The 24,104-nt window shown below is 33.5% G+C and overlaps 1 protein-coding gene across 1 annotated transcript; it reads left to right on the top strand.

Annotated features, from left to right (window-relative positions):
• Nucleotides 1-4,078: 4,078 nt before the first annotated feature.
• Nucleotides 4,079-19,699, top strand: LOC138335678 (uncharacterized). Its single transcript, XM_069284840.1, has 8 exons — nt 4,079-4,923; nt 5,193-5,318; nt 5,914-6,049; nt 6,308-6,558; nt 6,865-6,917; nt 10,535-10,684; nt 19,338-19,408; nt 19,658-19,699. The coding sequence occupies exons 1-8, from the start codon at nt 4,172-4,174 to the stop codon at nt 19,697-19,699; spliced, it is 1,581 nt and encodes a 526-aa protein (XP_069140941.1). The 5' UTR covers nt 4,079-4,171.
• Nucleotides 19,700-24,104: the final 4,405 nt, after the last annotated feature.

Raw genomic sequence — 24,104 nt, 5'->3', positions numbered from 1 at the left:
ATTTTGCCTTTTTATTCAGGGAGAGGAAATTCCATCTATAGTGGGTAATCCTATCAAATGTCTTGGGAAATGATACGACGACAACTTGAAAAACTCCAACAACAACAGCAAGGTAGAGCACCAAGTTTGTGAAGGACTTATGAATATCGACAAGACAGGCCTACCAGGAAATTTCAAGGCATTGGTATTCCAACAAGGACTACTGCCACGGCTATCCTGGTCATTGATGTTATACGAGATCTCCGTATCACTGGCCGAAGGACTTGAGATGAGAATAAGTAAACATCTCCGGAGATGGTTAGGGGTTCCTCATCAACAGGACCATACAGCAGGACATCAAAACTTCAGCTCCCATTAACATCATTAGTGGAGAAGTTTAAGACCGGGAAAGCAAGACTTGCCATGACACTCAAAGACTCCAGGGACGAGAAAGTAAGACAAGCAGGAATAGAGGTGAGGAAGGAAGGAGGTGGTTAGCCAGCAAGGCTGTATCAGGTGGGAAACAGAAGAGAGGAAATTGTCCTGGGCAGAAATCTAGAAATACACGCCATGGCAGCTCCGGTTCATCTTGAGAGCAGTATACGATGTACTTCCAACACCTACAAATCTTCACAGATGAGGACTGGTGGAAGATCCAACATGTCAGCAGTGTGACAGGGCTGAAAGCCTAGAGCACATCCTCTATTCCTGTGAAGTGGCTCTGGTTCAAGGGCGATACACATGGAAGCATGACAAGGTGCTAAGGAAGCTTGATGACACCTTGGAAAGAGAGAGGAAACAGGCAAATGGAATATAGAAAGGACAAACATCCATCCAGTTTCAAAAGGAGGAGTAAATATCAACAAAATCAAATAGAAAGACCAACCTAGGCATCCTAGGATGTGCAGGAGACTGGAAGATGCGTGTGGACCTGGGGAAGAAATTGGCTTTCCCAGAGGTGGTGGACACAGCACAAAGACCAGACATAGTGCTTGTATCTTCTAGATGGAACTGACTGTGCTCTGGGAGACAGGGTGCGAATCGGCGCACGAGTGGAAAAGGACTAAGTATGCAGAGTTGGCCGACGAGTGCGGAAGAAAAGGCTTGCAGGCATGGAACTTCCCAGTGGAGGTAGGCTTTTGGGGATTCCCCAGTAAGTCATGCTGGAGGATGTTAGGTGCCCTCGGCATCATGGGGAAGTCGAGGGAGACTGCCCTTAAAAAGATGGGGAAGGAGGCAGAGAGAGCATCCCGCTGGCTGTGAATACGCAGAGACGAGAGTAGCTGAAAGTCAACCATGGAAGTGTAGGGACTGATCACCCCTACTAACCCACCATTCGGAGAGAGTTCCAGAATAAGGGTTGAAACCCTCGAAGATGGATGGACCTGGCTGACGAAGACAGAACAAAAGCAAAAGGTCTTTTCATCCAAAGGTAAAAAGCCTGTGAAAATAACCAGCTACACGGTTGTTTTTTTTTTTTTTTTTTTTTTTGAAAAATGAATGTCTCTATCCTCTCATACAGTGTAATACTGGCTGGTCTTATACGGATGTAATACTGACTGGTCTTATACGGTTGTAATACTGGCTGACCTCATACGGGTGTAATACTGGCTGGTCTCATATGGGTGTTATACTGACTGTTCTCAACAGGTGTAATACTGACTGGTCTCATACGTTTGTAATACTGGCTGTTGTCTCATACGGGTGTAATACTGGCTGGCCTCATACGGTTGTAATACTGACTGGTCTTTCGTACGGGTGTGATACTGGCTTGTCTCATACGGTTATAATACTGGCTGGTCTCTCGAACGGGTGTGATACTGGCTGGTATCATACGGTTGCAATACTGGCTGGTCTCTCGTACGGGTGTAATATTGGCTGGTCTCTCGTACGGGTGTATTACTGGCTGGTCTAATACGGGTGTAATACTGACTGGTCTAATACGGGTGTAATACTAGCCGGTCCCTCGTAGGTATGTAATACTGGCTGGTCTCTCGTATGGATGTAATACTGGCTGGTCTCATACCAACACGTGTAATACTGGCTGGTCTCATACTAACAGTCTCTGTCCTCGGGTTCATAAAATGTTGTAAAACCCTCGGCAAGCCTCGGGTTTCATAATCCTATATGAACGAGTCTTATAATCTTACCTTGCAATATTGATATGATATTTTTAATCGTTTGATGGTGTATCTTAACAACTCCAAATTACATTGCCACCCATGTAACATCTTATATCATTGACATGTGTTTTAGGATCGCTACCCTTCATGGTGTCGACTTGGCTGTCGGACCCACTACAAACGGCGGGACACTGGATGCCTTACATTTCACAGGGACTCTAAACACCTACGCTAAAATTCAAAATATTGACGGAATTTTAAATGGAAATAATGCAATGAACTGGATGTTTTATTTGTATTATTCCGACAACACGATGACTGCTACCATTTTGGAATACTACAATATTGATGGGACCTCCGGTTTCAGTTTAGGTGTCATTGCTGGCAGACTTGTAGCGTCTTTCTCCGACCAGAATGGCGTTGTTTATAATCCAGAAAGTTCTTTCACGTTGCCTGTTTTGTCCTGGACGTTCGTTGGTATAAACTTCAATAGACTTTGGGACGATGACCAGTTCGATCTCTTTATGTTCGATAATAGTGGTGATTTAATTTCAGAAACATTTTCGCTAGGTGCTTCAACGCTTTTGCAGATTCAGGCGCTTGGCTCAGTGGTGCTAGGTTCAAACCAATACGGAAGTGCTAACCTTGAGGGGAAGTTGGCATGCATTCAGTTTTCCAATAAATCCCAGATAAAATCCCGAAGGGATGAGGCATCCTCACTGTGTGACCCTAATGAATGGGTGGATTCGGACTACGGTGAGTGCTGACTGCTAAAGTATCCTTCCATCATCCCACATTTTACTGGTTTAACTCATTGGTCACATATTTGATTGCTAATAACCTTAATTGGCAATGGAGATAAAATGGTCCTAGAACAACGATAACCTGGATACATAAACATGTATGTGTGGAGATTTTGTACAAGAATTTGTTTGACTATGTTCAGAAGGCGGTGCTTCAAAATATTTTACGTTTAAGTAGTATTTCTTGTAATTTTCACCTTCACAAATTGACATAAGACATACAATGTGTGAATATGGATACTTATATATGATGGTTCAGATCCATAAAAGCACCAATATACTATTGACATAGTGGTAAATGTCTCATGAAATATCCAGGTTTTGAAAGAACCGCCACAGTCGACGCGATTTTTCACACTTGGTAAATGATGTCGATATAATAGTGATGCATAATATATTGCATAATTTCGTTACATAAAAAATACAATATATCTTTACATTGGCTTTGAATTAAAACAGGAGATTTTACACAAGACGCCATTATCACAACAACAATGCAACCTACATCTACCCTGGGGGCAACAACACCAGAAACAACGCCCCCTACAACTACCCCGGAGACAACAACACTAGAAACAACGCCCCCTCCGACTACCCCGGAGACAACAACACTAGAAACAGCGCCCCCTATACGACCCCTACCCCGGAGACAACACACCCCCACATTATAAAAACAAGACGCCATCTATGACGAAACCATGGACAACGATGCTAGAGCTAGCAACATCACCAACAACGACAACAACTATAGAAACATCAACAGCGATTACTACAACTGAAACAGTTGAAACAGCAAACACAATGTATATGCCAGTTTCTACTGTCAGCTACTCGAATATCTCGGACATTGGTAGGTGAATAACGTATAAATACTTTTACAATGTGATCTATTTATTGTATTTGAGCCGCCGGCTGGGATTTAGGTCCTTAACTTCTAGCCAATGAAAAGGGAGAAAAATGGGAATTCCGTCAGACGTAATATTTTTGTACTATTTCCATTTCGCGCGAAAATGGAAACCTCACTTGCGTCATAAAAACGAAAAATACTCTTGATATGTCTATTTATGCATATACCTCAAATAGTTAATTTCTCAAACAATAACATTGGGCGTTAATGTTAATAAAAGTATTTAATCAACAGAAAATATCGAAGCGAATGGGGTTTTTCCCGTTTTCTGCAGAACACACTTCCGGTAGTTTGTTTACATTCGCTACGAAGATGTGACAGAACGAAAGTGTTGATTGTAAGGCACGGGGAAGTTTACCATGTCTGTTCCACCAAATTTTAATGTTGTTGGATGCGATAGTGAGCTGGCGGCAGAGATAGATACCGATTTTAGCCATTTTTTCCCATCTACGAGCCGGGGAAATAGTACTGATGAAGTACATGTATCGAGTCAGGTTAGCGGTGATCATCAGTTCCAGGAAGATGAGTGTGATTTCGACATTGGAAGTGATGAGGAGGACAGCGAACAGTACTACGGTAAATCAGTAACACACTCACCTATTTTGAATACCAGAATGAGAATTTTCGTCAGAAATGGTAGTGAAAGGGATATTGAATCTGATCAAGAAACATGTGTTAGTGGTGACGATAATTTTGAGGATGATACGGAACAAGAGTGTGACACAACTCGTATGTGTAGCAAGGGTTGCCAAGCAAAGTTTCGAAATAGTGACATTGTGGAGAATAGACTGAACATACAGGGAATGGACAGAGATGTCAGAGACATGTTTTATAATGGCCAGCTTCAGGCGTGTGGTACAACAAGGAGTATGGATGGTGTATCTAGGCCTAACGTGAAACGACATCGGTTTGACTACCAGTTCCAGAACACAAATATTTGTAAGTCATGTTTCCTCTACATCAACAACATCAATGGACATTATCTTAAAAATATCAGAACCCATTTTATTAAGCATGGTGCGGTTCCTAGGATACATGGAAACACAGGGAAAAAGCCCAAGAATGCTGTAACATATGACCATGTACAACAAGTAGTACAGTTTATTTCAAGGTATGTATAGTGTATTTATATGCACATGATGTAATTTATAGTTATAACTCAATGTCCTCCTATAAACTACAGTATTCGTATATGAAAAGCAGAATATTCAAATACAAATGCACTCTATGTACATGCAGAATTAATGAAATGCTCTGAATTATTAATTTTAATTTTATTTGATTTAAGCAAAAGTAATATTACAAATCATAGACTATTACATTATAAATCACTTGTCATTTAACTTAAAAATTTGACATAATTGTTTTTTCATCCGTTAGGTATGCAGATGAAATTGGATTGCCTCAGCCTGCTGCCCCACGTGGACGAGATAGCTTTCCGCCAATTTATCTACCTGGCAGTGATACTTATATATCTGTTCATAAGAAGTACACTCAAGTTTGTCTGTGAGTATTAGATGAACCTCATATCTGGTATTTATTAATACTAAAACTCTAATTAATGAATAAATGTCACCATATACGTATCCTCGATACCCCAGAGGTTCCGATCACTTACAATCTCTATACCCCTGAACTATCTCATAGTAAATTTCAGAAAAAAATCTGAACCAATCACAGGCCTGCAAAATTTCCTTTGAAGACTACAGAGAGAGTGATGCCCAACTTCAAAGCCACACAGTCAACAACAGTGTATCATTGGACAGCTCTTTTGATTTACAGCAAAGGACTAAATTGTATAACCTGTTCTGTTGTGTTGCCTACAGTTTTACCATGAGATAGTCCATAGGTGCAGAGATTGTAAGTGATTTGAACCCCTGGAGTATCGAGGATGCCCTGTACCATATATAATAAAAAATTATATTACTGTATCACCCTTAGTGTGCTTTTGTTTACTCAATGGCTAGAACACAATATCTTTTAAAAGTTTTGCTAAATTGTTTAGGCATAAGAATAATAATTCAAATTTACTACTCTATATCGTTTCGCACAATCATGAATCTTAAAGATAAAATGATGGAATCTTTTTTATCTTCAACAGTGAAACAGGAAACAGATGTCTTTCCGAGACAACATTCAGGAGAATTTGGCACCAGTGTCTCCCTCATATTCAATTTATGTCCTGTAAGACTGATGTTTGTCACAAGTGTGAATCCTTCAGGAATCGCATACAGAAGGTATGATAATTATTGCTATGCATATATGCAAAGTTATTTATAATATCATAATACATGTACTTCCTTGTGATACAGGTACCATGTTTTAAACTAAAAAAATTCTTATAAAATGAAATAAGAAATGAAAATCAAAAGATGGTTTTGTGAACAAAAGAAATTATTTAATTTTTTTTTTTTGTGTCTAAATTAGTCAACTTGCTAAAAATGAAATATTGTAAAATATAAAATATGTTTTGACAAGATTTTGGTACATTAAAGGCTACCACAGAGACGGACAAAATGGAGGCCACTACAGACTTTGCTAACCACATTTCATCAGCTCAAATGGAGAGAGATTATTATCGAGAAAGGTGTCAGGCTGCTATTGCAGGTCTCCGAGATCACCCCAAGTCAAATGTTGCTATTCCTCCAGCGTCCCTAGACCTCGATGATGTCCACTACACCTTTGATTTTGCCCAGAGTGTACTTCTACCCACCCATTGTAGACAGGAAGGTGCTTTGTACTTCATGTAATTTTGTTTTATTAAATGCAAACTGTACACCTATATTTGAGTTGAATGAGAGGAAATCATTCAGTGACTGTGTTTTTACTTTTTGAAGTAGTGATAGAAACAATTTAAATTCCTTGCAGATGTTTAATATATTTTCATGGTAGATCAACCCACATAGGCAGTTATAAAGTACTGTCCGTAGGTCAGAGATTTTTTTTCTTGGTATTCTAATTTTTCTATATCTGTTAAAGCTGGCATATCCTGTAATAGTCCTGTCCATTAGTGCCACTGCGTCACTCCCTTTACTGCGGATGACCTGGTCAGAAGACTCGACTGGCTGAGGGCACTACTCACGGTAGATAAAAGAAAAACTTCAGGTACAGATTCAACTTTTTCAACTTTTTAACAACAGAAATTTTGAACAGGCAAATGTTTTTAAAACAAAATAAGTATTTATATCAACAACTATTATATGTTTATACAATTGTGTATTTATAACAAAGATACATGTGTACATTATATATTAAGTTTATAAATACATTGTGTATCTATAACAAAGATACATGTACATTATATATATGTTTATAAATTGAAGTATTTATAACAAAGATACATGTACATTATATAATATGTTTATACATTGTGTATTTATAACATAAGATACATGTACAATTATATATATTGTTTATACATTGTGTATTTTATAACAAAGATACATGTACATTATTGTGTATATTACATGGTATCATGTTTATAAATTGTGTATCTATAACAAAGATACATGTACATTATATATAATATGTTTATACATTGATGTATTTTAACAAAAAGATACATGTACATTATATTTTCTTGTTTTATAACATTGTGTATTTAATAACAATGATACATGTAACATTATATATAATGTTTATAAATTGTGTATTTATAAACAAAAGACTTCATGTACATTTTATATTCATGTTTATAAATTATGATACATGATACACATTATATATTTGAAATCAAAGATGTTTATAAATTATGTATTTATAACAAAGATACATGTACATTATATATCATGTTTATAAATTGTGTATTTATAACAAAGATACATTACATTATATAATATGTTTATAAATTATGTATTTATAACAAAGATACATGTACATTATATATATCATGTTTATAAATTATGTATTTATAACAAAGATACATGTACATTATATATCATGTTTATAAATTATGTATTTATAACAAAGATACATTACATTATATAATATGTTTATACATTGTGTATTTATAACAAAGATACATGTCATGTTTATTATATATGTTTATAAATTGTGTATTTATAACAAAGTTTACATTATATATCATGTTTATAAATTATGTATTTAACAAAGATACATTACATTATATAATATGTTTATACATTGTGTATTTATAACAAAGATACATGTACATTATATATTATGTTTATAAATTGTGTATCTATAACAAAGATACATGTACATTATATATTATGTTTATACATTGTGTATTTATAACAAAGATACATTACATTATATATTATGTTTATACATTGTGTATTTATAACAAAGATACATGTACATTATATAATTATGTTTATAACATTGTGTATTATATAACAAAGATTATGTATTTATTACATTATATATATTATGTTTATACATTGTGTATTTATAACAAAGATACATTATATAATATTTTAACATGTATTTATAACAAAGATGTTTATATATATGTTTATACATTGTGTATTTATAACAAAGATACATGTACATTATATATCATGTTTATAAATTGTGTATTTATAACAAAGATACATGTACATTATATATTATGTTTATACATTGTGTATTTATAACAAAGATACATGTACATTATATAATATGTTTATAAATTGTGTATTTATAACAAAGATACATGTACATTATATATTATGTTTATACATTGTGTATTTATAACAAAGATACATGTACATTATATATTAAGTTTATAAATTGTGTATCTATAAAAAGATACATGTACATTATATAATATGTTTATAAATTGTGTATTTATAACAAAGATACATGTACATTATATAATATGTTTATACATTGTGTATTTATAACAAAGATACATGTACATTATATATTATGTTTATAAATTGTGTATTTATAACAAAGATACATGTACATTATATATCATGTTTATAAATTGTGTATCTATAACAAAGATACATGTACATTATATGTTTATGATATTGTGTATTTATAACAAAGATACATTACATTATATATTATGTTTATACATTGTGTATTATAACAAAGATACATGTACATTATATAATATGTTTATACATTGTGTATTTATAACAAAGATACATGCACATTTATATATATTATATAAATATGTATTTATAACAAAGATACATGTACATTATATAATATGTGTTTTATACAATTGTGTATTTATAACAAAGATACATGTACATTATATAATATGTTTTAACATTGTGTATTTATAACAAAGATTTTACATTATATATATATGTTTATACATTTTGTATTTATAACAAAGATACATTACATTATATAATATGTTTATACATTGTGTATTTATAACAAAGATACATACATGTACTATTATATATTATGTTTATAAATTAATGTATATTATAACAAAGATACATTACATTATATATATGTTTATAAATTGTGTATTTATAACAAAGATACATGTACATTATATATATTAAGTTTATAACATTGTTGTATTTATAATAACAAAGATACATGTACATTATATATATGTTTATAAATTGAGTATTTATAACAAAGATACATGTACATTATATAATATGTTTATACATTGTGTATTTATAACAAAGATACATGTTACATTATATATTTATGTTTATTACATTGTGTATTTATAACAAAGATACATGTACATTATATATATGTTTATAAATTGTGTATTTATAACAAAGATACATGTACATTATATAATTGTTTATAATTGTGTATTATAACAAAGATACATGTACATTATATATTATGTTTATACATTGTGTATTTATAACAAAGATACATGTACATTATATATTATGTTTATAACAATTACATGTACATTTATATATAATTGTGTATTTATAACAAAGATACATGTATAATATAATTATTTTTTATGTTTATAAATTGTGTATTTATAACAAAGATACATGTACATTATACGTATTGTTTATAAAATTGTGTATCTATAACAAAGATACATGTACATTATATATTATGTTTATACATTGTGTATTTATAACAAAGATACATTACATTATATATTATGTTTACAAATTGAGTATTTATAACAAAGATACATGTACATTATATATTATGTTTATACATTGTGTATTTATAACAAAGATACATGTACATTATATTATTATGTTTACAAATTGAGTATTTATAACAAAGATACATTACATTATATATTATGTTTATACATTGTGTATTTATAACAAAGATACATTACATTATATAATATGTTTACAAATTGAGTATTTATAACAAAGATACATGTACATTGTATATTATGTTTATACATTGTGTATTTATAACAAAGATACATGTACATTATATATTATGTTGATACATTGTGTATTTATAACAAAGATACATATACATTATATATTATGTTGATACATTGTGTATTTATAACAAAGATACATTGTTTATAAATACACAATCTATTTTCGTTACGTTATTTCAAGTTTAAATCAGACACGTAATTCAACAAACGTCAAAGCTTGTTAAAAAATTGCCTTCCAATTTCAGTTTCAAAATATTGTATTCACATAAGGGTTTAAATGTCAACAGGATGGGGCATCAGACATTGTGTATCTTTGTCCTGCCCTTGGTATCCCAGTTTTAATGGTTGGTCTTTACAATTTGCTTTGCCATGTTGTATCGGGAACGACTAAACTAAAATATGTTGATTTTTTACCTTCCAGCTGCAATCCGCCTACGGACAAGCGCTAGGGATGACCGGATAAGCGTGGTGGCGATTGGTGGATTCGGACTAGGGATTCTGTCTGCCCTGACGATTGGAATCGTTTTACCGGACATCATTGACCTTTTGTCGTTCTTCTATAAATCGTTCCGTAAGTCGGGAACATTTAGTATACCATGATGTGTTATACATAGAAGGTGACTTCATGGAAGCAATGAACTATTATCAATTATTATCTGTATATTAAATATCAATTATCATCATGGCAACGTTCATAAACATTATTGGAGGACGAAATAGGTTCAATGCAAATATGCGCAGTACATCAAAATTGACAATGCCACGACCGTGACGTCGCGCACAATGTTCGGTCATTTTCATGTTACTTCATTGAATGTAAAAGACGTCATTATTTTATATTTCCATTCTACTTTCAGTTTCCCGTTTAATCTATGTTAAATCAGATGGGCAATATCTGGCTATGAACTCCAATCTGGTCAAGCGTATGAATATCTAACGTTTCCGCCGCGTCACTGACAATGTATTCAATGTATACTTACGCCTATACATAAAGGTCAAATAATTTCAAAAGTGGTTTTAAAGTTGTGTAGTCTATGAAATCTAATAGTATTATCGTGTTGACAAAATCACTTGTATCAAAAAAAACGTCATCGCATAATTTTCATTCGTTCGCTTGTTTCAAACCGTTTTGTGTTGAACTATATTCAGAAGTTGATGCTATTGCTGTTCCGTCTATTGAACTTGGCGACGTCAACACTAGCGCAAGCGGGAAATTTAAAGGATATATGTGTATATTTACACTTGCTAGGCTTGGTCACTATACTCTAATACTAGCCGATTTTGTTTACCATAACTGCATGGTAACATTGAACTTTGAACTTGCGTATGAAAATGTTCTGTGCAACGTAAAAGGACTACGTAAAAAAAAAAAAAAAACCGCATGGCTTTGTTTACATTTTGACGCAACATTATGTGTATATTGTTGTTTTTCATAGAATTTTGGAAAAATCTAAACAATATATACATGTTTTATATTTATATATGATTCAAACAATTTTTAAATTAACAATTGTATAAAGAAACGGAAAAATATCCCGACCGGGCCGACGTGCTTTCATTTTTGTTAAAAATGATGGGTGTCAAATGTAAACATTACCTATGTGCCTATGTTCGTCCTACGATCGCGTCTTTAGGGTGGACGGGGCGTGAGACCCTCTGATAGAGCTGAGGTCAGTTATAAACATATCCTCTTGTCTTTGTTCTTTGAGAATTTAATCATGTGTATTATATAAAACATGCACCGCTAGTAATCCACGTGTTGACAGTTACGCGTCACCACAAATACATACAAGTGAAGTTGTTCCATAGATGGCGATGGATCTAAGCGTAGATTACATAATCACATGGCTCCGAAGGATGTAATATCGTCAAGTCAGACGACAATCTCAAACAAATTTAGCTACTTGAACACTGGTGTTTTGACAACTTCGGAAAACTCCAGTGTGTAAGCGTGCGTCAGCCTCGCCTCGCTGCACAATAACGGTCACCGAGTTCACACATGTGGCCGAGACCAAATACTTTATGTTATTACGCTATATATGAACTTTTTGCAAAATTGAATACCTATTTAAAGTTCTGACCTGATTAAATAAAATTATCTCTGAAATTTACTTTGTTTGTCATGTTTATTTTACACTAAAATATTGAACTTTTTTGTCGTCGCGGATGAATAATTCTACCTTACGTGAAGCGTCATCATTCGCTGTTCAATTGAGTAAGCTCCTCCCACTTTTGACCGACTTTTATTGAATAATTACGTCACTTTCAAATGACAATTTTATTGCATAAAATATTAATAAAAAGTCGTGTGAGTGTAAATATAGGGATTGAATTTCGTTTTTATGTTAACCATGCTTGTATGGAGCAATTCCTCTAAGAATATATTCAATATGGGGCTAACGCGCCCCATAGAATATATTCTTAGAGAAATTGCTCCGTACAAGCATGGTTAACATAAAAAACGAAATCCAATCCCTATGTAGTTTTGAATTCGAAGGATCGTAATGGAAATATAAGTAATAAACTGTTACCAGATTGGACATACAGTTGATATGAAGCCCATCCGGAAGGAAGATAAATAGAATGGCGCCCGTTATTGCTTAAATATCATGACGAGTGCAATTGACGTCATTTCCGACATTCGGCAAACCTGCAAGACAAAGAAAAAACGCAATTTTTCGAATACTTTTTTTAATTTTCAGTAGAGATTTCGCACACGTATGTTTGAGCAAAAACGAATTTTTTTTATTATGAATAGAAAACATAATTCCTAATATTAAGTCCATTTTTCAACGTCGTGAACTTGCGTGACAGAACAGTCAATCTAAAAATTTCTTTTTGTGTCATTTCTGCAAGACAAAGGTTTTGTTCGATAAAAAAGTAGAACGATGTCGCAGTCTATATTTCTGACATGTTATTAACATAGAAGAGAAATTTATTTTTATATTAACAATTCATGTCTCTATGTCATGAATTAGTACCGTTTTGTACTGTGTGTATTTGTGGTTTTTCATTTTTTTACATGTATCTTTTCTCGTCGGATCTGTCGATCGGCAAGTCTACAAACAAAGTCCACCATTTTGAAGTATGACGTCACAATTCATTATAACGAAATGACGTCATAATAGTGCGTTTTCGTGGAATCTCTGTGTCAAATTTTACCGCCATGTGGTGTTCAGTATGACCACAGTGACACTTTAACTGAAACTGCATACAGATGCGTGTTACATCTGTCGCGCCTAAAAACGTCATTTTCCGAACAAAAACGCATCAATAAAAAAATAAATCGCAGACATTTTGATAAAAGTCCTCCCGTAATTGAATAAATACATCCTTTCTGTTTTTCAATTTAAAAAAATATTATTGCGCTTATATTATTTTACTGTTCACTTTTCCAATGAAATTCCGGCGTGACGTAAAAGTGACCGAACATTGTGCGTTATGTTACGTATGTATTTATGGTACCATGAAATAGTAAGAAGACATTTTTTATTTAAAGTAAACATTTGAACGAATAGGCCTATATCAAGATAAAAACAACTAACCAGTACAAACCTCACTAACTCAGACATTCCCAACATAGTGTATATCTTACGGAACCAATAAGATAAACTCACACCGGAATTAAAGGATTATTTTGAATAGATGTATTATGTGAAGAAGTTACAACACAAAGAACAGTTTAATTCTGATGAAACTACTCCCATATTTTGTGTTATATTCCCATAAAAATATCTTCAATTTAATTATCATTCCTCAATCTTCAGTAATAGATAATTTCCTCAAAATTCAAAACTTAATGAGGGACACTTTTTTCTATAAAATATCTATGCCGTTATGTTAGCTTTTTAGAAACGAGTGAAAACGTTATTGTTTACTAATTATGTATAATGTGAGGGCTGTAGTACTTCAACCCAGGTTCGATTTGAGTATGAGATATAAGTTAAATATACGTGGATTGGGCGTGCACTTAATTCACACTTTCTGTTACATATGATATGGAAAAGCTCGTTACCAAAATTAGATTATATTTTCAGGCAGGTGAAGTTAAAAGCTTTATATTATTTATAATACAGACTTATTAAATTGGTATGCTTGTTTCTGAATGATGACTATGTTTTAATAGATAATATAAATAACGCTAAACCATCGTTATCAATGACAGTCATGTATGGTGAAATTGCAACACCAATTATTCCATAAATAAATCTATAAAATTGAATGTTTACAATGAAGGTTCATTTTGTTGTTTTTTCCATGTAACGTTATGGTAGTCAGTCACTGTGGGGTGATAAGGACAACACGATCCGGAAACTTACGTTTGGCTGGTTTGGTTTGGTAGTCAGTCGCTGTGGGGTGATAAGGACAACACGATCCGGAAACTTACGTTTGGCTGGTTTGGTTTATTATATTGACGTCCTATTAACAATGAAGGTCATTTAAGGCCCGCCCGTGTATGTAGTGTCTTGTGAGTGTGACTTCGATATGTTCGGTTCGCATTGTATCTTTTTGTATAATGCTATACCAGTGAAGCAAGACGACACACGTTATGGAAATCGACATTTATCCTGGGAGTGCTAATAAGTGTAATAGTTAATACGAAATAATTAAGACTTGTATTACATTTACAGTTTGAAAAATAAAATCTGCTTCGGTAAAGTATACACCTTTAACGATCCTGGAGTAAAGCAATAATATTTCGTTCGAACGCAATAATATTATGTTCGAACGCAATAATATTTCGTTTGCACGCAATAATATTTCGTTCGGACGCAATAATATTTTGTTCCCACGCAATAATATTTCGTTCCGACGCAATAATATTTTGTTCCCACGCAATAATATTTCGTTCCGACGCAATAATATTTCGTTCTCATGCAATTAATATTTCGTTAGAACGCAATAATATTTTGTTCCCACGCAATAATATTTTGTTCGCACGCAATAATATTTCGTTCCGACGCAATAATATTTCGTTCTCATGCAATAATATTTCGTTCGCACGCAATAATATTTTGTTCCCACGCAATAATATTTCGTTCCGACGCAATAATATTTCGTTCTCATGCAATAATATTTCGTTAGAACGCAATAATATTTTGTTCCCACGCAATAATATTTTGTTCGCACGCAATAATATTTCGTTCCGACGCAATAATATTTCGTTCTCATGCAATAATATTTCGTTCGCACGCAATAATATTTTGTTCCCACGCAATAATATTTCGTTCCGACGCAATAATATTTCGTTCTCATGCAATAATATTTTCATTAGAACGCAATAATATTTTGTTCCCACGCAATAATATTTTGTTCCCACGCAATAATATTTCGTTCCGACGCAATAATATTTCGTTCTCATGCAATAATATTTCGTTTGCACGCAATAATATTTTGTTCCCACGCAATAATATTTTGTTCCCACGCAATTATTTTTATTGATTTCATGTCCGCTCCTAGCCACCGTAAATCCTTATCAGGCAAAACATATCTTTATCTTCTTCTGAAACTATATTAACTACTTCTTCAGCATACGTTCTCTTTGCCTCTTTCATCAGTTCCTTTTTTGTTCTCGTATATAACATTTTGATAATTATCATCTGTTCGTTCGAGAAGATACCATGGAGTTTAAATCTGTTAATGCTCTTGATGATTAAAAAAAACCTGTACAAAAAGTGTTTCCTCATAGACTAAGTTTGATTATGATATTTTAATCATTTTTCTTTAAAAAATATATATTTGGTTATATATGATCTGTATTTTCTTCCACATAATCTAAATAAGTCTACAATATATTTTGGACTCCCCTCCCTAATGTTTGGCATTGTGGGGATCAAGTCGCCATGGACGTCATATCTAATTGCTTTCTCCTGGTTTAAGATACATTTCTGTTATTTTCATCTCACCCTCTGCTCTTTTTGAACGGTGCGTTTATTTGACCCATAGTTAGAGAAGATTTTGATAGATCAGATATCGGATACCGTTTATTCACACACAATGAAAACCTCGGAGAACAAATTACAATTGTTTTCTTTAGCTGCTGGTTACTTGTTTATTCATGGATCCTTGAAGTTTCTGAAGACGACTTTGCAGGAGATCTGTCTTTGTCCTGTTACAGATTTTGTTTTCATCAGTATGAGTAGAGTATATTTACATACATATGTAACCAATGAAATACATCTACCATGGAACAAATTCAAAATTGACAAACACCATTAATTTGTTCCGGTAACTACAGACCATCCATAGGTAACATTATCTATATAGCGTGAAGACATAATGATATTCTCTAGATAGAGAACGGAAGATGTGATAATATATACTATTCTATATAGCAGCAGCTATTGCCCTATACGTAATACAATCATATCCAGGAAATAATTTGGACGATTACATGGATTCACTGTAACCTTTAATACTGAATGATCAAGGCATTATATAGCATAACGGTCATTAGAATAGAAAGCTAAAGATAATCAACAAATTTAAATGATAACTTCTTTTTCTTCAGTGAGTTAAATTATATGCACTGCTTGTTAACGAATCCAAATACAGTTGGTTGTTTATGAGTCTGTTCTCTGCATAGACTCTGTTCGATTCTTATGCCAAGTATGGTATTAAACACACTACATGCTCAGTCAGAGAAAGACATTTTATTCCAACATGTGTTTGATACCCTTTAGAACAGAATGAATTAGACATATGTTTTAGCAGAAATAAAATCGTACTGTTATACATGTTGATGAGCTTTGCTAACACTTTGCTCCTATAGTAATGTTGTCACTACGCCAGGAAACCTCACCCGACTAATGAAAACCACTTTATAGATCGCGAGATACAAATTGTCGCGTGATTTTGCAACAATTGTCCTGTTACTGTAGGCAAATTTGATTCAATTTCTTCTAATTCAGTATGAGTTATCTCTCTTTGTCCATTATAGTATTTTTGTTGTTTCTATTAGGATTTTAGATAATAATAATAATCATGTCATAGTTATCAAAATTTATTTCAGATTGAAAAAAAAACCGATATTTCTGCTCTTGCTTAGCACACAGCATAAAGTGAATGGGACGACTGGTTTGCCTATTTGTAGTTTAATGGGTCTTTGGCAGCATCTTTCAGAGAAGAAAATCTTAGACAAGAAAATTTAGAGTGAAGACATAACAAAGACAATTATATGCTATATTCATCTATCAGGCTCATTACAAATACCTAGCAGTAATAAGCATTACCTTAAGGGAAAGGCAGTAGCTGAATCATAGGAATATGTATATTAATTTAAAAACTGAAAAAGACCAAAAATCCGACGAAAAGACAACACATTATAAGCTTTTCTACTTATAAGATATCAAGACACTTGCAGGTGTGATCTGCGGTATGGATAATCCATTTTCAGAACAAGCAATGGAATGTATCGGTACAGACAGCATACCCTTCTCAGAGAATGACTTATTACTGGAGAAAAATCACAACTTTTTTTTTTTTATAAAATTTCACCATCTTTGTCCCAAATGAAATAGAAGGCGGAGGTTTCTACCGTCCTGTAGGTATTTCATAATGGTAATATGTATCGGCAGAGGGTTCAAAGGTGGATACCAGATACCAGTTTCAAATAGGAACATAAAGAAGGTTTAAGTACCTTATCACTGGTGGAGCTTCTTACCAAAGGAATTATTATAGATAGTTTTAGTACATACGACGACGCAGATATGGCCATGTAGATAGGGCGTTAGAATTGTACCTGCTGCCCCTATTGCACGACCTTACAATGCGACTCAATTTAGGATCTTATCTTTTTTCTTCCTAACGTCTCCCTTGACACCGGCCCACTTTTGGCCTTCTGTTGAGCGCTCGCCCCTATGAGGTAGGCTATGGGTTCTGTCCCCTGGCCGAGACACGCCAAAGTCTATAAAAGTGGTAGTTTCCACTCATGCTTAGCACTCAGCATTAAGGGAGTGGAACGACTGATTAAAAAAGGGCAATAATTCCACGATACAAGAAGAAACAACATGACAAGAGGCCCAAAGGGCTTGTATCGCTCACCTGTTTTTTAGCAGTAAAACTGGTTTTACCAGCTCTTATGATCGCAATTCCGGAACTAGCTTTTTACCCCCCGGCTGGTGTTGTGAAGAATAAACTGAATAACCACACATTTGTGGTATATGTAGTAGTAATTTGCACCCAGATACAATATAAACTAGTTTAGAATCATTCTGTAAACTTATTCAGCAGCATTAATATCATTTTAAGTTGATTGCGAAGAAAATAAAAAAAAATATAGTGAATTGCATTTCATTGATTACTAAATGATATTCACGGACTCATGTACTGGTATAAGTGGGTGTCGTGGTACATGTAAGTCCCGAGCTCTCGGGACTGACGGCCCGTGTTTAACCCTTATCTATGGCACATCATTTTTTTTTTTTTTTTATTATTTCATATTTTTATTCGTTGTTTTTTCACCATGCTTGAAAATATTCTTGTATTTTGTCTTTATTTTATTTTCCAAAAGTTAATTCCAAACATAAACATGTATAGCATATACACTAAATTACGAATATCCCGCTATTACGGCCACTTATTTTCAGTCCCGATTTTTGTCTCTTTGTATTGGTTGTTTAAAACAAGGATCTATAAGTGAGAAGGATTCGTGTCTGTCTCTTTACACTACTAAACACCACGCGAGACGCTTATAAACCGGGAATAAAAACCGTTTTTTCTCAACAAATACTTGTCTCATCGAGTCAAACGAAACACACAATGTAAAGTAAATTAAATTTCACAACGTTTATAACTTGCTTTAAAGATGGAAGATTTAGAAGAAATGTCTTAAACGATCGTTAAAAAAATATACGACCGCTCATGAAATGGCAGCACGCTTCAGAAAGTAAGACGGTAACCCTCGCACCCCCCATGCTACATCAAAGGCTGCGGCTGCGGATATCAAAGGAAATCAGTCGTCGTCCAACGTCACGGTCAGTGCACATACACAAAAGCGCCTGCGCTGTCTTTGTCCAAAACCCAGTGTGACCTATCCTTCTCATATACGTCCTTGTTTAAAATATAAATGAAATTGTAATACATGTAAGTAATATTCTGTACTAGGTAAATGTACTTGTATAGTTTGTAACACATTGTCACACCGCTATTCCGTTTTACGACCATTTTCATAGTCCCAACGACCACTAAATTAACACTAATTGACCCTTTGATTATGACCACAGGCACATGTGACTTCACACCTCGCTGTGCCTCACCTTCCCGCACGCAGCAACCCGTGAACAACTGCCCGCAGGTACGTCAGTCAATCTTTTGTTTCCGTCGACCTAATTATCAGATTATCTACCTGTACTAGGTGAGTGTTAATAGCCATCATTTGCATACTTGTGATTGGCAGTTGACGTGATCGAAACCACAAGTAATGCAACGTTCTTTCGATAGCCCTGGTGGCGAGATCTAACGATTTAGGCAGTTCTTGCTCATACGTGTAACGCCAATGGAATTAAAATTCTTTAATGTATGGGATATATTGATCTTATTTCAGATATTTATGAAGTACCGTACCTCAATCATCTCATTTCAATAGATGTGTCATCTATTTTGTTGCGGTAAACATATGTCTAAAAATCGGTGTTTTGCATTAGTTAAAAGTACGTATACGCTTGACTATTGCACAGTAGTCTTTCAAACACTTTACCGATTGTGATCGGTGAAGTTATAATTTGACCAATCATGATCATTGCACGTGGAGGGATAATTAAAATCGATCGACGTAAATATTTAATAATAATTTACACATATCAATACCAGTTTTAAAACACATAGTTTCTCATATACCTCAGGTGATACTATGTGAATAATTAAACCAGAGACATAGATGATTTAATTACTATCTAAATCTCTGATTAAACTAACGATATGTAACGATTATAATTAAAACATAATAGAAAGTAATGTATAGAAAAAGGTATTTTCATTTAGATTGTCAACAATTACTTCAGTGAAATTCAGTTTAAGATTTAAATAAGCACACACCATTAACTTTATTTAATGAAAAAATGTGTTTATGCTCTAGAAATAAATGGTATAGTCATTATATGTCCCTAATTAATCAAACTTTAAAAAATATTTGTAAATTATTGGTTTTGATTAGATACGCATGCATTAAAATATGATATGATTAAGATTCTAATTTGCCGACAAAACTAATAGATCAAATATAGTAATTTGCAAATTTTATTTACCAAAATATATCAAACTGGTTTTTTCCCACACGTAAATATACATACTCAGCATGCTGTGCTATGTTTCTTATGTTTTTTTTTATAGAAATGTAATGTATATGTCATTTCAAGTTTATGTTGATGTTTCATGTATTTGTAAATGTGTTATATGCAAAAAATGGAACAAAAATACAAATATATATATATATATAATATACATTTATATATACATGTATTTTACATTTTTCATGAAATTTCAATTTTGAAACAAAAATACTATATATGTATTATCAAGGACGTCACTTATAAATCCTTGGTATTATGTATCGGTCAGCTAGGATACAGAGTTACTGTTCTTGATCGTCATGATCATAGATCGAACCTGGTCCACCTCAAAATTAAGACCACCTCGCTATAAAGACCACTTTTACTCAGACCACTGGGTGGTTTTAATAGATAGGTTTTAATGTAAATACTGTTATACATATTCTCAACACATGTTATATAATGTTTCTGACGTCCCTTGCTCATACACATTTTCATTTACAGCGGTTCGGAGCGGTAGGGAGCTTGGTTTTCGAGAAAAATATTTCAAAGATTATAGGATAGATAACCACGTGAACCCCGATATATACATCTCTTCGTATCTGTAGCAGTGTGCAGCCAAGCATGAAGGTGTGATACATTGATCATGACCACATCAAAACAATAAGCAGTGTCTAGAGTTGGCTGTTCTATTGTTTAGAGGATTGAGTGTCATTTTATAACGAAATCGTATCGTTTGGTTGTTTATGCAAATTAAATGAAAAAATCGGAGGTGTTTAAAATATAAATGAAATTGTAATACATGTACGTAATATTCTGTACTAGGTAAATGTACTTATATAATTTGTAACACATTGGTTTTTTTTAGAGTAGATTATCATGTCAAAGTAAAATTGCTGAGTGAATCTGCTATAATATATATTGAAACCACTGAAGCTTACAATTTTCGTTACTGTAAAGGAAATTTTAGAAATATCAACCCATTTCAAATGATTCGACTGAAGTAAGTCTTCCCATCTTCTCCTCCCGGTAGGAGTTATGTTATTTTTTCATTACATTGTACAGATCAATATGAAATATTTAAAAGTCAGGTGTTCTCTGATAGCGGAGAATAAAACCGTGATATTCCACAAAATTAGTACTAATCTGATAGATTTGTATCAATTCATCAAAACAGTGAAAAGTAAGCGTGTCACTATCCTTCATTAAATCATATACTACAGTTATGTTTTTCTTAAACCAAGCCTTATAAAAACAGTTTTGGAACCAATAGTCAAATTTCAAAGTAAATCATCATGTCAAAGTAAAATTTCTGAGTGAATTTGCAATCCGAATTTTGGACCTATCCTTGCTCCAAATTTTGCTGAACAACTTTTACAAATTGTAGTTAGAAAAGGACACTGATGGCAATATCTGTCATTTAGTTAACTCATGATCATGCCATTACCGTTTGTTAGGATATATGTTGTGATGTACTACAAACTTCATAGACATAGAGAAAAAATATTAACATTTTTTGACAAAAATCATCCTTCGTGTCATTTACATGCCGTTATTTAATCAACTCAGGTTATTTAGTTTTATAGTTATAGATATACATTCGTGTACTTGAAACTTGATAAAGCATATACCGGTAAACAGTTGATAGCTGACAGAGATTTTTTCTCTCTCTCCTCTTTCCCCTCTCTCTCCCCTCTCTCTCTCCCTGATATGTTGCCAAAGTAATATTAGTGAAGTTATGAAGCATGAAGGTCATCCTTTATGACAATATACGTGAGGTATATATGTTACACGGTCTGACAACCATTTATTTTTGTAGTTATAGATAGTAGGGTGTTCTTAAACTTGCTAGAAACATTTTTGATAAAAAGGAAATCCTTCATGCCATTCATATTAGTCATTAAAAGTTTTATATAATATAACCAGTAAGTTTTTTCTTGATAGATGAAGAATCTCTGATCCTACACTTAACATATATGCCTGTTTAGTTTTTAACAAAAAAAAATCAATTTAATTTGACATTGCAAGTTACCATAATGCTGAAACTTTTCTTTATATAAACTTGACAACATAAATACTTCCTCTTTGATTGAAGGTTCTACACTGAAATGCATTATGTGTATATAGAATAACTGGACCTGTACAAAATGTGAGAAAATAAATCAATGTGATAAATTATTACGACCAAATAACAAACAATTACTTGTATTAGTTTTTCAGCCTTTGTTTAAGTCCTGTCTTCTTTGGATCGTTTTCCAATTTGCAGTTATACTGATAATATAACCATTGACTTATCAATCTTTAACACTCGAATCAACTCCTATCATTCAGAAGTTTTACCGCAGCAGTACTTTCAGTACTTTGATTTTAGTAATTATCACAAAGACACTTACAATTAGAAAATTAGCGAAATTGACCCTAAAATTTGTTCAATTTTGAATCACAACCATATACTGATGATATAGATACCATACAAATATGCTATCCAATACATAGGTTGAGAGAGGAAGTAATTTATATGATTATATGAAAATAGTAGCCAAATTGATCTCTTTTGACCCCGCCCTGGGGGGGGGGGGGGGGGGGGGGGGGGCGGGGGGGGGGGGGAGGGGGCTGGGGGGATGTCAGTCTCATCACTTGTACAATTCTGAATCCCCACCCTATAAGGATGCTACCATTGTATTATGAGTGCTCTGATCTCCCATGCTTAGTTGCAGAGAAGAAGTCGTTTATATGGTAACAGCCAAATTGATCCCTTTTGAAACTGCCCCTCACCCCCCGGATGGGTCAGTTCTATCATTTGTAAACTTTTGAATCCCCATCCTATAAGTATGCTACCACTGCATTATGATTGCTACCCCATGCTTAGTTTCAGAGAAGAAGTCATTTATATGGAAAAAGCCAAATTAAGCCCTTATGACCACGCCCTTCAGGCCCCCAGGGGGTCAGCCCCATCATTTGTACAATTTTGAATCCCCGCCCTATAAGGAAGCTACCATTGCATTATGGGTGCTATCTCATGCTTAGTTTCAGAGAAGAAGTTGAAATTCTAAAAATAACATGTTTATCTCTAAAATGATTGCCTAAAGTCCAGACCAACATATAATGTAATCCCAAGACCATATACCAATGCAGAAATCAATGTCAGTTGGTGAGGAAAAGTAAAGTACAGATTGGCCCCATGAGCATCTTGAAATTCTAAAAATTCTACTTTTAACCTTTAAATATTTGCCCATACCGAAAACAATACTTAAAATCCAATATCTGTGTTGAAATCCATATCGTTGTTTAGATAATGCATGTATAGCATTTCACAACATGCAACAAAACCTTAACCTAGTATTTCGACCCATTGGACATCTTGAAGTTATCAAAATTCAGCATTGTATTCCTTAAAATGATTGTTCCTACCCATCACAACACTTATAATACTATGTCAATGTAGAAATCAATGTCAGATGTTACAGATACATATGTAACTATACACCCCCCCCCCCAATCCTCGGGAGGCTAGTTTTGCAAATATCTATTCCTAAGTTTTGGATATTAACCTTTCGTATATATATGTGAAGGATTTGAACCTTTAATAGAAATATACATAACAGTTTCAGATTTTTTTTTATAAACTAGTGGCCATCTTGGAAAATGTCAATTAGAGACTGCCATGTACTTAAATAAATGCGTATGTCCATAAATAAAATTAATACCAAATATGTCAAGGTA

Source organism: Argopecten irradians, chromosome 11 (assembly GCF_041381155.1).
Source record: "Argopecten irradians isolate NY chromosome 11, Ai_NY, whole genome shotgun sequence".
Lineage (NCBI taxonomy): Eukaryota > Metazoa > Mollusca > Bivalvia > Pectinida > Pectinidae > Argopecten > Argopecten irradians.
Note: the sequence above shows the minus strand (reverse complement) of the source record. Positions and strands in the feature narration are given on the sequence as shown.

Excerpts from the sequence above, each read along its gene's own strand:
- LOC138335678 (XM_069284840.1), top strand. The coding sequence starts at position 4,172 with ATGTCTGTTCCACCAAATTTTAATGTTGTTGGATGCGATAGTGAGCTG. Across the intron at positions 4,924-5,192 it reads GTAGTACAGTTTATTTCAAG|GTATGCAGATGAAATTGGAT; the intron begins GTATGTATAGTG and ends TTCATCCGTTAG. Across the intron at positions 6,559-6,864 it reads GAAGGTGCTTTGTACTTCAT|AAGACTCGACTGGCTGAGGG; the intron begins GTAATTTTGTTT and ends TGACCTGGTCAG.